The sequence below is a fragment of the Bidens hawaiensis genome, unplaced genomic scaffold (genome assembly GCF_021521415.1).
Source record: "Bidens hawaiensis isolate Kalapana, Puna unplaced genomic scaffold, B.hawaiensis_p1.1 tig00002772_1, whole genome shotgun sequence".
NCBI lineage: Eukaryota > Viridiplantae > Streptophyta > Magnoliopsida > Asterales > Asteraceae > Bidens > Bidens hawaiensis.
This window is the reverse complement of record NW_027491150.1, coordinates 2,286,594-2,304,419: the sequence shown is the minus strand read 5'-3', so window position 1 is coordinate 2,304,419 and position 17,826 is coordinate 2,286,594. Positions and strand designations below refer to the sequence as shown.

Sequence of the window (17,826 nt, the reverse complement as noted above, 5' to 3'; positions counted from 1 at the left end):
ATTTGCGGTTTCCGTTAATAGTTTTGTTTTAACTTGCAATTAAACCCGACCCAAGTAACCTCATTAACTATGTTCGTTAAACCCATCAGTATGGCCCACACATTAGGGGCAATTTTGTCATTTTTCTCCTTAAATAAACCCCAGCACTAATTCCCAAATCCCATTTTCATCTTCGTTGTTCTTTTCTACGTCTTCCACAAACCCTACACGAACAAACGCGGGTTACAATTCATCTCTGGTGGCTTAGACCGTGACACATTTGGTAGATAAACGGGCCAAACGATTACACCGCCAATTAAGGACAAAATTGCCCCTCACTTGAGAGGCACGCTCACGAGTTTAACAACCAGAGTTAACAGGGTTAGTTAGGTCAGGTTTAATTTCTAGTAAAAACAAAACTATTGGACAAGACAAGTAAATTCAAAACTATTAGACTAAAACCACATATTTGGTTAAGAACGAAAACACATTTCTCTTATAACTAAATAATTTATATATTATTATGTATAAAGTTTTATCCTTAAAAATATATAAAAAGTAATTATAGATATATAAAGTTTAATTAATAATAATAAACAAGCAGAACTCGAACTCGAGCTTGAAAATCTACTCTAACGGCAAAACCCAAGCTTCACAATTGGTGTTCGAAACAAGCCAAGCTTGAACAATTGAACTCGAGCTCTATATAAGTTAAACAAGTCAAACTCGAGCTGTTTTGATGCAAAAATGGATGGGATAACTCATAAGTTTGTGAAAGTCAACGGACTGAAGCTTCACATAGCTGAGATTGGAAACACATCATCTCCAGTTGTGGTGTTTCTGCATGGTTTCCCGGAGATATGGTACAGCTGGCGCCACCAGATGATCGCGGTCGCCAATGCCGGTTACCGAGCTATTGCTCCTGATTTCCGTGGCTTCGGGCTGTCGGATCCGGCTCCCGAGACGTTATCGCGATCGTTGATTCGCTCGGTGTTGATAAGGTGGACTGGATTAACGTTCATTTATGTTCGTAAACGTTTATTTTATATGTTTGTTTATGTTCATTTATGTTTTTTCGTTTGAATATTCATTTAAATTTATTTATTATTAATATTAATTAAAAAAAATGTTTAATTTTGAGATGTTAAATATTATGAGAGTATTTTTTTAGACTTTAATTTGGATATTTTTGTTTGCTTTTAATTAGTATCCGTTTAAGTAGGGGTGTGTAATTGTGTAAACGAGCTGAGCCTGAGCTAGACTAGGCTCGAGATTGGCTCATTTTGGCTTGCTAGAACTCGATCTCGGCTCATTTTGAGCTCTTTTTGACTTACGAGAGGTCTAGCCAGGCTAGCGAGTTGTTTTTTAAGCTCGGGCTCGACTCGTTTGTTATTTAATAATTAATTTGTATATGTTTCTAGTTATGTTTATATATTTTGACAAACACTTTAAACAGACCTAAGCTTAGCTCGAGCTTGGTGCGACTGTGCGGTGTGAAATTAATACATAGAAGTCCAAGAAAGGTAAAACTTAAAAAATGCACAAGGCTAGTTAAGGCTCGACAATCCTAAACAAGCTTCTTGTACAAGGCTCGAGCTCGGGATCGATAACTAAACAAGCTTTATTTGAGGCTGGGGATCAGCTCGAGCTTGAAAAAACATTACTAGTTTCAAGCTTTTTTCTCGTCCAAGGCTCGAGTAGCTCGCTAGCAGCTCGGCTCGTTTGCACCCCCTGTGTTTTAGTTCGTGAACCATTGGTTTAAAATATTAACAAACTGACAAAAATGAACACGAACATGGTCATTTTCTTATCAAACGTGCACGTACAATAAAATCCCTTTTTAGTAAGTTCGACGAGCCAGTTCATGTTCGTTTGGTAAATATTGTTCGCAATTTCTGTTTGTTTGCGTGTAGATTTCCATAATCGCGAAAGACTTTGGCGTTCGACCAGCTTTCCTCATTGCGCTGCGATACCCGAAGAGAGTAACCGGAGTTATATCGCTTGGCGTCCCACACCGGCCCTTCAAACCGCGCACGTACCACATAGACCTTCCTGAAGGTTTCTATATCAACAGATGGAGGGTACAAATTACAACATGCATATAACTTTATAACTTTAGTTGGAAAAAAAAAAACTTAATTTGATGTTTGAGTTATATTTTGCTTCTGCTAGGAACCTGGAAGAGCCGAAGCTGATTTCGGGCGTCTTGATACAAACACAGTCTTACAGAACATATACATTTTGTTTTCTAGAAGCGAAATCCCAGTAGCGAACGAAAACCAAGAGATTATGGATATTGTGAGCCCGTGTGACCCGTTACCATCCTGGTTCACCGACAATGATCTTTCGGCCTATGCAGCTCTATACGAGAAATCTGGTTTCGTTGAACCACTCAAAGTTCCTTACAGGTATATCAAAACTAGAAGTTGCACAATATACACTTTGTGGAAGTCGGGCCGTGTCCGAAGCTAGTCGGGCCTCAGCCACCGCTCAGGGCCCGATATCGAGAGGGGCCCGAAATTTTTTAAAATGTCATATAAGCCCTTTTAAAACACTTAAAACTATTATCTATATATATTATTGTGATAACAGATATGGGTAATTAACACCTAAAACATTTTGTATTTGTTTATCGCTATATGCCTATAAAATAACTTTGTTGTTATCACAATTTTCGTTGATCTTTGAAAAAAAAAACTTTTATATATACGGGCCTTTTTTTAGGACTCGTTGCCAGGACTGTAAATGAACCGAACACTCAGTGAACTGTTCGTGAGCGGTTCAGAGGGAAGTTAGTTTATATTTGTTTATTTAATAAATGAATGAACACAAACACAAATTTTTGTTCATTTAGTTAAATGAACGAACATGAACACCGTGTTTCGTTTATGCTCGTTTTAATATTAATAGAAAACAATTAAGTAGTACTTGTATTTTACAAATTATATTTACATATTAATAGAAAATAATTAAGTAGTGTTCATTTACATTTGTTCACATATGTTCGTTTATATTTTTTCAGTTATGTTCATGAAATGTTCGTTTAGATTTTTAACGAACGGACATAAACAAACACGAACATGTTCATTTTTAAACGAATGTTCATGAACGCAAATATTTGTCTGATTAAGTGTTCGTGTTCATTCAGTTCGTTTACAAGCCTATGTAAAACGTATGTTTTTGAATATTGTATTGTTATAGGTCAAGTAATGAAGAATATGGTATAGAAGATATTATGATCAAGAATCCAATGTTACTAATAATAGGGGAGAAAGATTATTTTTTAAAGTTTCCGGGAGTGAAAGATTTTATAACGAGTGGATCGGTTAAACAGTTCGTGACGGATCTAGAGATAGAATATGTGCCAGAAGGGAGCCATTTTGTTCAAGAACAGTTTCCAGACAAGCTAAACCACCTAATACTCGCCTTCCTCGATAAACATAACTCGTAGGTTATCATAACCTCGTCGGTTCAACTCGCAGCCACTTCATTTCAATAATGTGTGTGTTCAGATTTCGTGTTTCGGTTCAGTACTAACATACATTTGTGATTACTGGTTCATGTACTATATGTTCTTTATAAATAAAGATTTATGTAAGGTCTAAAATATTCTCAAAATGATGCAGAAAGATTTTCTTCTCAACTCAAGGGCATTTTGGTAATTTAGCTAAAGAGTTATGTATGTATGGATGGATGGATGGATGGATGGGACGGACGGACATACGTCCGTCTGTTTGTATGTATGTATGTATGCGGTGTTGCAAAATTCGGCCGGAACCCCAAGGCCTCGATTTTGGCATTAGTCGGTGCTCTCTCTCTCTCTCTCTCTTCTTTTTGCCGTCCCCGTCATCACCGTCCACATATTTGACGTTTTTACTAGTAATATTAAATAAATATGATCTATCATTGTTTTTTTGATACGCAGAAGATTCAATTACAAATTATGAGGTTTATAAGGATCTATCGAGCTAATCTACAACGGCGTCTTATTCAACGGCATCATCTAAGGAGGAGCTATATGTGTGTGTGTGTTTGTATCAATGTACGTATGTATGACGTGTTCTTGAGCTTTATAAGGTGAGGCGATTATTGAGAGGCGAGGCTGAGGTGGAGGGCATTTTAATCTCATCATGGATAGGATATGATTTAGCAGTAGCTTATATATATATATATATATATATATATATATATATATATATATATATGCAGCAGCATGTAGTAAGTATATCAATGTGTAATAAGTTTTAAGACTATTAGTTAGTTTCAGCTAATTCATGTACCCCTCATCACCTTACTTGTAAGATTATATATTATATATACATATATATAATTTCAGATTCAGTTGCCTTTTGTCTTATGTTGATGTCAAGACACTTTTATCTTATATGTTATGTCCATAGTAAACATATTGATGGTACAAATCACCTCAAATTAAATAAGGTTACACACACAAAATTTAATTTATGTTGGTTCTTTTTAACCAATATTAACTAAACAATAGCAATGCAACTATCTGCGGTTAATAAGGTTTGTCGATTTATGCATACTAACACAATATTTTACATCATCATCATACTACAAAACACTAAAAAAAACGCTAAAACGACACTTCTTAAACTCGACTGATACAAGCATAGGTGCAGCACAGGCATGTAACACAAACACACCAAGATGGTTAGATGGTGTAACCGATAACACATCTTACGAAAGAAAAACCTCACATAAAATGAATATTAGACCGAACGCGAATATGAAACAACAATATGTAACGGTGGTCAATGTGGTTAATAAGACTATAACATCATCATCCTATCTTACTCTCCTCTCTTTCGAAAAGAGGAAGTTGAAGCTGTACAAGATTTATCCTTTCATTGCATCCTACACGATTCGATTACCTCGAGCACCATTGAATGAGTCTCCTCCGATATCATGTTCAATGACATGTGAAAGTCCTACACAAAGGGTAAAATGGTCAAAATGTTAAAATGTTAAAAAGGGTTAAAAAGGCACAAATGTTTTAAAAGGGTAAAATAGGCATACCACAAATCTTTCCAAGACAGGCACGAGAATAGAAACCTTGCGGTTTGGAAGACACTCAGCGATGGCATTGCGTATGCTTTTACTGTTGAAAATCAAAAGAACATGTGGTCCCGTTAAAACAAAAGTCAACAGGTTTTGTCAAACTGTGAAGCTAAAAAAGTCAACCGACCTTTCGGTAGATAGAAATGCAAGAAGAAGGGCCGAGTACGCTTCGACGATTGTCTTTTCTGCCTCTTTCTCTCCCTCCAAAACAAGATCCTCATTGTTCTGCACAAATTACACATCAACGACGTATTAGTCATGTAGCTAAAAACGCGTCGGTTTCAATCAGATTCATATAATGCAATTCTTGTTGAGTAGACACAATTGTAGGGACAAAGAAACGTTTTCTTTACAACTCAAGGACAATTTTGGTAAAGTGTAAACAAAGACTTTCTTTTTCAACTCAAGGGCATTTTGGTAATTTAGCTAAAAATCAACATTTTATCGGTCACTGTAGGGCAAACAAAAAACTTTTCAACTCAAGGAGTCAAGGGCATTTTAGTAAATTAGCTAAAAAAATTAAAACTTTATATCAGTCACTGTAGGGTAAACCGGTCAACAAATATTTTCTTTTCAACTCAAGTGCATTTTGATAATTTATCTAAAAACCAACAATTTCTATCAGTACAAACAAAGGTTTTCGTTTTAACTCAAGGGCATTTTGGTAATTTACCTAAAAATCAACAATTTTTATCAGTCACCGTAGGGTCAAACACATGTGATATATAATTATATAAGCTTACTCACCCAAGCCGATTGTCTCTCTTCTTCAGCTGCCTCACCGGCCCCTTGATTTGCCAAAAATATGGAACACAATAGAGGAATTACTTCGGTAGTTTCATAATCCAAACCACCTGATTTAGGTACCGATATACTGGTCGCTGCAAGACGTGCTCTGCATAAAAAAATAATAATTTGTATATTAAATAAATCCGACTAACTTATAATATATAAAATACAAAGTAAAGAAATTACCTGTTATGCCCATCCTTCTCGACCAAATTAACAAGCAATCCAAGTATTGCAACGAGAAAATCCAATTCTTGATCATTAAGACGCTTATTAATATTATTATCATTGTCAACGTCAAGGATTGATTTGTCTTTTTGATCACCGAAACTGGGCAAATATGCATTAAATGACGGATAATGGCCAACTATTAAACCGCATAGTGTCTCCAATCCACCACATGTAGCAATTTGTTGACACCCGACAGGATTGTCATTTGTTAAGTTCATCAAAACCTGCAGCAGGTGACGAATGTTAACTTCGACTCTGAATCTTAAAACAATTAATGTCATAACTTTATTGGATTAATTTCATAGATACCCTTACAAAATTGAAAATTTCATATATACCCACCCCAAACTAAAAAAACGTATCTTTTTTACTTAATGACAATTCTACCCCTTTCCATTATATTCTTTAAACCCTATTTTTATTTGTACTTTGATCGACGTTGGAGATATATTTTGAGAAAACTATTGTTTTTGAGTTTTGAAAAATAAAGTTACATCAAAATTGGGTAAAAAAAGTTGAGACTATAAACGAGTAAATACAAAACCTCGAAGTCAAAGATCGACATACATGATACTTTTAAGATTTTAGAAAAAAAAAAGGGTAAAACGGTCATTTATCAAAGTATTTTTACCTTGACTGCTGCAAGAAGGCAATCAGCTAAAAGACTGAATTTTTCATCATCGTTCACATGTGAACAAGAAGCTTGAGGAGAATCACAGGGTTCCGCATTGGTGGTGGAATCTTGTTGACTCATCATCATTAAGTCAAAATCTGACTCTTGGCCGCCATCTTCTTCAAGTACTGGATTGCGTTTTTGACTTCGTGACGTTTTATTTTTCTTCCCGGACATCACGTCCCACGTTGTCAGTCCGTCTTCTTCATCAAACGCAAACGGGTCGCCAAAAGGATCTTGACTTTCTTCAAAGTCAAACTTATCGCGTTGACTAGTTCCACCTTTTTTACCTCCTTTTATTGATTTCAAAGTTGAATGTTTTGGCTGTAGTGAACGGATATCTCCATCAAATGCAAACGGGTCCTCACTGTCAAAAGGATCGTCACTTTCCTCAAAGTCAAACATACTGTGTTGACTACTTCCAGCTTTTTTACCTACTTTTGTCGATTTGGAGGTTGAAGTTTTCGGTTTTGTCTTTGACAAACCATTGAACCCGGAAAACGGGTCCGAATTTGACGAACCCGCTTGATTTTGAAACGAACTTTGACTATTTTTAGAAGTCTTCTGGGATGCGACCTGATCCATACTGCAATTCTCGATTGAAGAACTGATGCATATGATCTCGTTGTTGTCAACTGCTGGTTAAAAAAATAAGATAAAACAAAGTCAATCAAAAATTGGTTAAATGGTTTCGGGTCAAAACTTATCGTTTTCGTACGGGTCAGATTGAGTTGACCCGTAAACACAACGCTGCATTTTTAAAATAATTATATTGTGATAAATATATCTACAGAAACTTAATTGTTACTGCAATAATATAACAGTTTGTTAATACCTTTTTCATTGGCCACAACAGTCCCATTAGAAAGACCGAATGACGATTCTTTTAATAAAGAAACACCTGGAAACAATGGCAGAAACAAAAAAATATTAAAAAAATAAGCAAAAAAGGTTAATTTCATCAGATATTAAAAAAGAAAAAAGATATGAATAAAGATTAGTACCCGAAAGGATCTTAATGACACTAAGAATAAGTTTTGTTGAAGACTGAGAAACATGTCGATAATCAAAGTCATCATCTTCTACTCCAAGCAAATGACTCTGCGTTACAAAACAATGCATTCCACGTTAACAATAATTTTTTTACTTATATTTCATAATTAAGAGCATTACCTGATTATCGATACTAAGAAATGTAGCGTTTTCCAAGATTTTCAAACACTTTAACAAAAGCATCGGGCTTTCTAGATTAACAGTAACTTTTGACTCGGGGGCCGGAGATGAATGTTGTTTTAACCATCCCTGCAGATAATTATGAGATCATAAAATGTATTACTATTTGTCAAATGTCCAAAATACCTTTGAAAACGAACTTATTTTATCGAAAGCGCGTACCTCCATAACACCATGACATTCCCTTATGATGTCAATAACAGCATCAAGTCCACCGTGCTCTCTTAGTTTTTCCTTGAAGTTGCCACCCATCTTTCTAACGGTCCCAGTTGTCTCTAAAATAATACCAAATAAAAAACCGAGTATCAGTACATTAAACTTTTGTAGTTTTCATCTAGTCAATTAAAAAGCAAAGAATCTGAAATAAAGATTATAACCTATCACATGTTTGTCATATTCATTAACATTTACTCGTAAATGGGGTGATTCGGGTTAGGTTTAATCTCTAGCGGGTCACAAATGTGCCAAATAAAAATATTACTTTAAAATAATACGGGTCAAACGCTGTCCAAATTGTATTATTAATGCATAAAGCATGCCAAATCAATTTGACTAAAAAAATCAGATACTGCAATATTATAAATCATAATAATTAGAAGCACTAAAACTTTTGGACGAAAAGTGATCCGGGTCAACCCGACCCGACCTGACCCGTTCCAACTCATGCAAAAGTTCAAAACTACTGACTCATCACAAAAAAAATAAGCATAATTAAATGTTCATCACAAGTATTATAAACAACCTATTTTGCTGTATCTACTTATGCATATGATGTCTAGAATCTAACCGAACTATGCAAATACCTTCAAGAGAAACAGTGGACAAGCAAGCTTTCTCCATTGTTAATAAAGCAAGCCACTTTGGATTCAACTCGGGTCTTTTTGTGTCACTGTCACTTTCGCTTCTCGGCTTCAACTCTTTGCAACTCACAAGAATTTCCTCGACTTTTTGCAAAATAGCGTTAGCAGACGACTCATCTCCCTTCCCGTCATTAAAAATAGAAGCATCTTTGCTTAAAGCTACAAGTTTGCTACCAAGCGTTGAAACTTTATTTTTAGTAACAGGCGCAGTTGCAGGCTTCAGTAGCTTTAACAAGAACCGGATAACATCAGGTGAATCCATAATGTAATCTTCATGGCCCTGAAATGAGATATAGATTAGATAACAAACACATAAATCGGTAAACTATTGCATAATGTCGGTTCATAACAGCAATAACAAAAGATTAAAGAAATTGACTGACAAGTTATCGTTTAAAAAACTGAAACGTTAGTTATATATAAATAACGAAAGCAACTTACATCATTTGTCAAAACAAAAAATACAGCTGCAGCAGCCAGGTTACTAGGGGTGTCATCAAGATTGAGCCCCAATACAGCATCAATAACTGTTTTTGCCGTCCTGTAAATAAGATAAGGTATTGTTAACTATACAGTACACACCACAACTGATATTAAACTTCAAATTACAAAAAAACACAGCATACATATGATCAACTACTGCATCAGAACTTAAACACACAAACGCAACTATATCTTTCATTAGATCTATTAGTATAATACCATCATAATAGTTAAATACTAATTGGTGAATTCCACACCTTGAAATATACGAATGTCACTTTTGCTCACAATATTCTTGAAATTACAAAGAGCACAACATATGTATCATACGCATCTAAATTCAAGTAATTAAAAAAATTCTTCAAAGGGGTTTTGTGCTACGTGAAATAACCAAATTGCCCCAAAACAGAAACTACAACTAATTTTCGAATTCCCAAACCCTACGTTATTGTCACCATTTTCTCCAAGATTCACCTTGATTACTTGATAAACACAATTGTATCATACACATCTAAAGTAAAGTAATTTAAAGAATTCTTCCAAAGGGTTTCTTGAAAACTTAAATGACCAAATTACATATGACTTACTTGTACCCCATACACACCCCATACACAAACGCAACTATATCTTTCATTAGATCTATTAGTATAATACCATCATAATAGTTAAATACTAATTGGTGAATTCCACACCTTGAAATATACGAATGTCACTTTTGCTCACAATATTCTTGAAATTACAAAGAGCACAACATATGTATCATACGCATCTAAATTCAAGTAATTAAAAAAATTCTTCAAAGGGGTTTTGTGCTACGTGAAATAACCAAATTGCCCCAAAACAGAAACTACAACTAATTTTCGAATTCCCAAACCCTACGTTATTGTCACCATTTTCTCCAAGATTCACCTTGATTACTTGATAAACACAATTGTATCATACACATCTAAAGTAAAGTAATTTAAAGAATTCTTCCAAAGGGTTTCTTGAAAACTTAAATGACCAAATTACCCATGCATCCTCAAGAGTCTGCGTTTCTGTAAGAACACAACATATAGACATAGCATACATATGACTTACTTGTACCCCATACACACCCCTCGAAGACCCCCAACAGTCATTTTTTTCAAATATTTTATTGGGTGTATCAATATGATATTATCATAATAGTTTTCCCCCGAAACAGAAACTGTAATTAATACTTTAACTCCCAAATCCTAAATACACTAATGCCACCATTTGTTTCAAGATTTCACCTTGACTACCTTAATAACCTCATCAAACAACATAAACATACATCATTGTATCATACACATCTAAATTCAAGTAATTTAAATAATTCTTCAAAAAGGGATTCTTGATAAGAAAAATAAATAACCAAATTATTTCCAAAACCGAAACTACGATTAGTTTTCAAATTCCCAAACCCTAGATAGACTAATGTCACCATATGCTCCAAGATTTCACCTTGATAACCTAAACACACACGTATACATCTAAATTCAAGTATTTTAACAAATTCTACAAAAGGGTTTCTTGAAAACTAAAATAACCAAATTACCCATGTGTCCTCAACAGTCTGCGCTGCATATTTTGCTAATAATAGGTACTACATCAGAACAGAACTTAAACATACAAATGCAACTACATGGTAACAAGATCCCTATATCATCATAATAATCATAAAGATTTCCCCTTAACTTTCAAATTCCCAAACCCTAAATTAACTAATATCGCCATTTGCTCCAAGATTTCATCTTGATTATCTAAATTCTAGTAATTTAACAAATTCATCGAAAGGGTATCTTGAAAACCAAAATGACCAAATTACCCATGAGTCCTCGGCACTCTGTGTTACTACATAGTCCCACAAACCATCAACAAAAACAACAACATACAATATTCAAATTCCCAAATCCTAAATTAACTAATATCACCATTTTCTCGAAGATTTCATCTTGATTACCTAAACACACACACACGCATCTAAATTCTAGTAATTTAACAAATTCATCAAAAGGGTATCTTGAAAACCAAAATGACCAAATTACCCATGAGTCCTCAACAGTCTGCGCTGCTGCAACGTCCAGCAAACCATCAACAACGACAGCAAACTCGCACGCCGAATCCGCACCGGCTGCCCTCTTCTCAACCCATCCAAAGCAAACTCCACCTCATCCGCATGCTCCATCATTTCCCCAAACTCTTGTGTCTCCATCAACGTAGCCGTTTCGGTCACCACCCGCACCTCTTTCGCCGCCTTCTTCGGGTTCTTTCCCTTCTTATCCTTCACCTCCGTCTTGGGTTTCTTCGATCTCGGTGGTAAAACGGACAATTTGCGAGATTCCGGGTCAGAATCGAAACTATACGGGTCGGAATCGAATGAATCGAAAGTGTATGGGTTTTTAACTGAGTTAGATTCTTGGGATGTGAAGGCGAAATTGAAAGTGGGTTCGATGTCTAAATCTAAATCCAAATCTTGTGGGCTTTCTTGAGATAAAGACTCGTTACTGCTCCGGCTGTTGCTATTATTATCATTGCTGTTACTGCTCCGACGACCGTATGTCCGTACGATCATTTTGGAGTTCAATTCGAAGGTTTCATGTGAAATTGAGATATGGGTATTTGAATTTGGGTGGAATTAGAAGTGGGTTTTTGAATTTGAGTGGATTCTTGAAGATTTGATTTGATTCAAGAAAGTGAAATGGGTTAAACTGTGAATTGGGGAAAACTGTGTTCGAAGGTTTTAGACGGAGGGTGTTTGTGGGTCGGGTCTTGGGTCGGATCTTGGCCGTCGGATGGATGAAGTTTGGGGTTTTGACCCGTTTGGATCGGTTGAATTTTGAATTTGTTGTCTAGGGTTTGTGAGTTAGAGGTAGTTGTACTAGTGTGTAAATGTGCTATGTCATGTACATGATTAGCTTTTTATTAGTTATTACGTATGAAAATGAAATTGCAAATTAATTATATTTTCTAAAATTATTTGAATTTTCCATCTAATGTGTCTCTCTCCCTAAAACAAATATGTGATGATCTCGGCCATGTCATCTTTACAGCTATATTCAACCTATATGAGATAATCAGACAATACTTTATTTCTGATGTGCATGTATGTTTTTCTCTTTAGGAGTCTCTCGATTTCTAAAAGTACTCATGAAGAGGAAGCATGTATAAACCATCTCAAATCTGGAGTCGGTTGCCACCGGTCATGAAATTGTTTAGATGTCGATTACATTGGCTCAATGATTGGTCTAGACCTTGAGTTTTTCCCATTGGTTGTTCTACAACTAGGGTTTAATCCATCGTCAGACAAATGATGTTGTAAAGTTTGGCTGTAGACATCCTTAATGTTGTCTGACAAGGTCCAGCCTTGTTTCGCCTAAATCGTGAGTTTTCTGGTTGGTTACAGTTATTAGGTACAATGAGATCATGTGTTGTTTAGTGATCCACTGGAGGTGCATTTTTTAAAGGCCACTATAAGTCTACTACCTTTCCGGACCGGTAGTAGGTTTCTCCCTCAAGCGAGTTTTGCGCAAGATCATGACTAAACTGCCCAGTGTAGGACACTTGGACGATAAGCGCATTTTAAATTTTGTCTTGGTAGTATAAAGAATTAAGAAGCAACGTGATCTCTGAGGCAATACAGCTTGCTAGGTGTTCATTGTCTTTTAAGTTTTCTTGACCTACCGTGCTTGTTCAATACAGTGTTTGTGTTTTCATCGTCATATTGTGTTTTTTTTTGTGTGATCTTTGACTTATTGTGTGACTGGTTTCAACCATAGACAATACGAGTCATGATTATTCATTGAGAACATGTCTATCGGTGAGGGGTGCATGCAAAGGGAAGTAAAGAGGGTTATAGTTTGTGTGTTGCTTCTTGAAATGTGAGAACCCTATATAGTAGCTATTGGATTTGATAGATATGATGATAAGACTAGTGTATATACGTCTTTGGGATACTAGGTGGAAGAGTTATAGAAGGGTTTAGTGCAATAGGTACATGTTGTGTTATTTGGGATATGATGGGGTGAAATGGGGTGGGTATCCTGATTACTATAGAACTGCAAAATAATACAATGAACGTGAGAGTGTGCAGTGATATGTGAGGAAGTAATGGGGTTAGCGCTTATACACCACAAGTAGGGTCAAGATGCCAGGAGAATATAGAGTTTTCAGACCGTCTATACGAAGTTGTGGCGATTATACATAACAATGATAAATATTTATCGAATGTGATGACACATTTGTAGCAATGGTGACATCATCAAGCACTACGATTCATAAGATGATGTGTTTCTAACTCAATCACACTCATGTAACTCATATTATAAATTGTTAATATCACAACTGCGAATAATACACGATTACACGTATAACAGCGGATAAATTCCAATACAAAAATACCGACTCAAGTTATATTTGAAAGACTAAAAGTCTTGTAAATTTATGTTATCAAAGTTGAGAAGTTAACTGATAAATATGTGAAACTTCAATGGATAAGATTAAAAGGAAACCAAAGTTAGAAGGGCTAACTTGTAAAGATGTGAAACTAAATTTAATATATAATATTTTATAGTTCAAACTTCACGTCCTTATCCAAGAATATTTTACTGTGAATGTACATCTTATGAAACACCTAAGTCATCTTCAAACATTTTAGATATGGTTCTTGAATCAAATATGATATCAAACTGCATATGTTTTGCAGGTGCGGCTCGGAGAGTGTGCGGGGCACAAACTTTTTTATACATATTACATATATGTTTTTTTGTGTTAAAAATAAGATTATTTGCAATAGTTTATGAGATAATTACATTCAGAATTATTTCTGCTTATAATAAATCGGTCGATAAAATTTTATCCATGTACGCCCGCGAATAAAAATTCTCGGGAGACGACCCTGATGTTTTGTTTTGTTTTCAAGACTTGAAATTGAGCATTAGAGCTAGAACTCTGTAATACATCTTTTTATAGAATATTCTTTTAGCCATTGCTTATTGATAGTTTAAACATCATTGACAATGATCGAATAACGTATGATAAACATACGAATAACAAAGATAAATAAGTTAATGCCCCTCATTGAGTGTAATAGAAAACATAAACTTGATTTCTCACATTCCCGAATGGATCATACTAATACATAAGTATTGACTTAAGTTATTATCCAAGTAAAGATAAGCGGGGATATGGCTACGGGTCTTCATGGTTCGTTCCGATCGACTTTGATATAAAAATAAGAGGGATCAAACCACTAACTACAGTTTCGAGAAACAAGTTACTACTCAACCCAACCGATTTTAGCAGTTTGACAGATGAATTTTCTTTAATTTCTTTTAAAACCATTAAAAGATGACTATTTCACCAATGACAAAACATACAGGGTATGTTTGGCATAAAGCTTTTAGGTGCTTAAAGATTCAAGTTTATGAGAAAAAACTTATACTTAATTAAAAACCTTGTTTGGTTCAAGGAACTTGAAGTTTTTAGGTCAGGAGAAAAAACTTAAAACTTCTACTAGTAACATTTAGAAAGAGCTAAAAGCTTTTAGTATTTTAATTTACTTAAATAACCTTTCAAAATAAATAAATTTATTATTATTGTTTTTAGTTATGCCCATTTCAGTAATTTTATACATTTTGTTAAAAGATTTAGCTACTCTGCCAAACATCTAAATATATCTAAAAAGCTACCAGCTTCAGCTTCCAGCCAGCAACTTCTAGCCACTAGCTAGCAACTTTCAGCTACAGCTACCAGTTAATTTTGTCAAACATACCCATAATGGTTTTTAAAAAAATGCACATGATGGAGTGAGAAAGCATGTATATTTCTTCTTACTATGTGCAAGTTCAAGTTCCTTCCCATGCAATTTTTTTTTTAACAAAATGGTCCTCTCTCTCTATATATATATACATATATAGTCATATATATAGTCCGACGAATGACTACAAATACAAAGAAAATCACACAAAGTTGAAATTTGAAAACCTTCACCTATATGAAGTTGTTGGGAACCAAATTTTATAGAATAAAGTTCTAAGAAATTTAAAATGACCACATACTAACGAATTTAGCTATTCCTACTAAAGAGAAAATATATTTTCATACAAATGAAGTAATTAAATTCATATCTTGTTTGGTTTCTATTGTTGATTACTTATTTAGTTATACACGATTTCTCTTATGTGGCAACTAACAACGCATATCCTTTAGCCCATTTACATCAAAATTTTACCACTACCTTAGCACATTTAACTCATTATTGGTATCAAGAACGGTATATTAGAAATCATGTATTACAAAAACTTCATTGTGAGATCTTTGCTATGAGAGGTTCATGATTCATTTAAATATATAAGTTAGACTATTTTACCACAATACTTTTAATTTGTTTATTGTTATCATAATTATATATAAGTTATTGAGATTATATTTTAACGTACCTTATTTTTAACTCGCTCAGGCCCTAGAATATTTTGGTATGGCCCTGAATAACCGAGTACTTGAGTGAGGAAGAAAACGTGGATGTGACAAATGATAAAAAATGGTGATAATTAACCATATCGCACAACAGAGGTGCACAAACCCTTTTAAAACTCAAAACCGGTTCGGTCTGGTCAACAAAAGTCAAAACCAGTTTATGATCGGCTTCGGTTCTGGTTGAAACCGATTTTCGGTGATAAAAATTACAAACCGTTTTCAAACCTACAGTTTCAATCGTTCCCAAACCGGTTTCTAGATAAAGGCACCCGGGCTGGTGCGTAACCGAAGTCCATCACGCGTGATGGCCTCACGCACACCGCCGCCGGTCCCCCATCACGCGTGATGGGGGGAGTGTGCGTGATGGCTATCACGCAAGTGAGGGGGTGGAAATCGAGGAAAATGGAACGTTGGAGGGGAGGAGCCGTTGGAGGGGATGGTGATGGAGCTTCGGTCCGGTGATTTTTTCACTTAAAGGGTAAAATGGAACGTTTCCAGTGATTTTTTCTTGCCGGAGCTCCGGTCCGATGATTTTTTTCAATTAAAGGGTAAAATGGAACGTTTCCGGTGATTATTTCTTGCTGGAGCTCCGGTCCAGTGAGGGTTTGGCGCGCGAGGAGGGTGGAGATGGTGACGGTGACGGTGGACGGAGTTGCGTCGGTGATGAACGGATCTGGTGGTTGTTGGTGGTGGTGGTGGTGTCGTCGGGTACGGATCTGGTGGTTGGTTTGTTGGTGTTTGGCCGGAAAAAGGTCCGGCGATATGGGGTGAAGGTGGATTTGGGGTTTTGAGGGTGTTTAGGAAGTGGGTTTTGGTTGGATTTAAGTGAAACCCAGTATTGATGAAGTTGTTCTTCAGGATGAGTGAATTATTTTGGCCGAAAAAAGGTCCGGTGAAGGTGGGATGAAGGTGGCCGGAAAATTGAAAATTCATCATACCACACCACCACCCCTACTAAAATCCATCACATGTGATGGATTTGGGGTTGGTGATGTAACACACCACCATTGGATGCGGTGTGTGAGGAAAATGGAACCACCCCTTCCCCTAATGGGTTTTGTACCGAATTCTAGTTTCTACAACTTAGGGCATGTTTGGGATTGAGGTGAGAATGTGCTTATGGCTTTTGGAGGAGGCAAAAAGTCTAAAAAACCCCTCCAAAAGCACCTAAAAGCTTTTGGAAGGGTTTTTTAGACCTTTTGCATTCTCTAAAAGTCATAAGCTAAACCCCTTCAAAAACATCAAATTTGATGTTTTTAGGTGCTCTTGAAGGGACCTTTTAGACTTTTTACCTCCTCTAAAAATCATAAGCTATTTCCTACCTCAATCCCAAACATACTCTACAAGTTTCAACCTAGAAACAATTATTCGAGGTTAGGTGTTGTATTTGTATTCAACTATTCATCAACTTTGACTTGTGCCTAAATGTTGTAAAAAAAGAAAGAAAGAAAAAAGAAAAAAAAGTGGGGTGGCTAGCTAACCAACCTAATCCAACGGTGGATATTCACCTAACCTTAAATTCAACCCTAATCCTATTCCACACCCCTATATATGACATCATCACCCCATCAAACTCAACACACATTACATACAACAAACAATCAAACAGACTCTCTGTATCTGCATCTAATCTATCTAGGGTTTCTGTTCATCATCATATCCATCATCAATTCACCCAAATTGATTTAAAATTCATTCCAAATCATCATCGGCATCATCTCCGTCACAGATCTAATATATTTCGCCCAATTTTTACTTTTTTCAAACATTAATTGAGACTACGCATACGCATAAGATGAATTCAATAAATTAATCAATCGATCTATCGAACGGTATAACACAGATCTGATAATTTTTTTTGACGAATTAATCGAAGAAGAAGACGAAGAAGATCTGATAATATTATTATTATTTTTTAATAATTAATTAGTTTTTTGATTAATTGAAGGAAGATGTATAAACAAACACCGGTGGTGGCTGTGTATGACGGAGAACGGTTACTTGGTGACGTGGAGG

The 17,826-nt window shown here is 35.5% G+C and overlaps 1 protein-coding gene and 1 pseudogene across 3 annotated transcripts; one reads left to right on the top strand and one right to left on the bottom strand.

Moving 5' to 3' along the window:
- Positions 1-690: 690 nt before the first annotated feature.
- On the top strand, positions 691-3,484 carry LOC143621101 (epoxide hydrolase 1-like; annotated as a pseudogene). Its single transcript, XR_013151454.1, has 4 exons — positions 691-980; positions 1,893-2,060; positions 2,152-2,387; positions 3,181-3,484. The product of XR_013151454.1 is annotated as an epoxide hydrolase 1-like (transcript).
- Positions 3,485-4,470: 986 nt separating this feature from the next.
- Positions 4,471-12,166, bottom strand: LOC143621177 (wings apart-like protein 2). Of its 2 annotated transcripts, none has more exons than XM_077092682.1 (13): positions 11,382-12,166; positions 9,289-9,388; positions 8,791-9,127; positions 8,150-8,262; positions 7,928-8,056; positions 7,759-7,855; positions 7,590-7,655; positions 6,713-7,392; positions 6,037-6,305; positions 5,809-5,956; positions 5,189-5,286; positions 5,020-5,101; positions 4,471-4,931 (listed from the first exon to the last, which is right to left on the bottom strand). In XM_077092682.1, the coding sequence occupies exons 1-13, from the start codon at positions 11,906-11,908 to the stop codon at positions 4,848-4,850; spliced, it is 2,730 nt and encodes a 909-aa protein (XP_076948797.1). In that variant the 5' UTR covers positions 11,909-12,166; the 3' UTR covers positions 4,471-4,847. The 2 variants fall into 2 exon arrangements, with proteins under 2 accessions (XP_076948797.1, XP_076948798.1); XM_077092683.1 differs by having other exon boundaries at positions 6,713-7,389.
- Between the last annotated feature and the right edge of the window lie 5,660 nt (positions 12,167-17,826).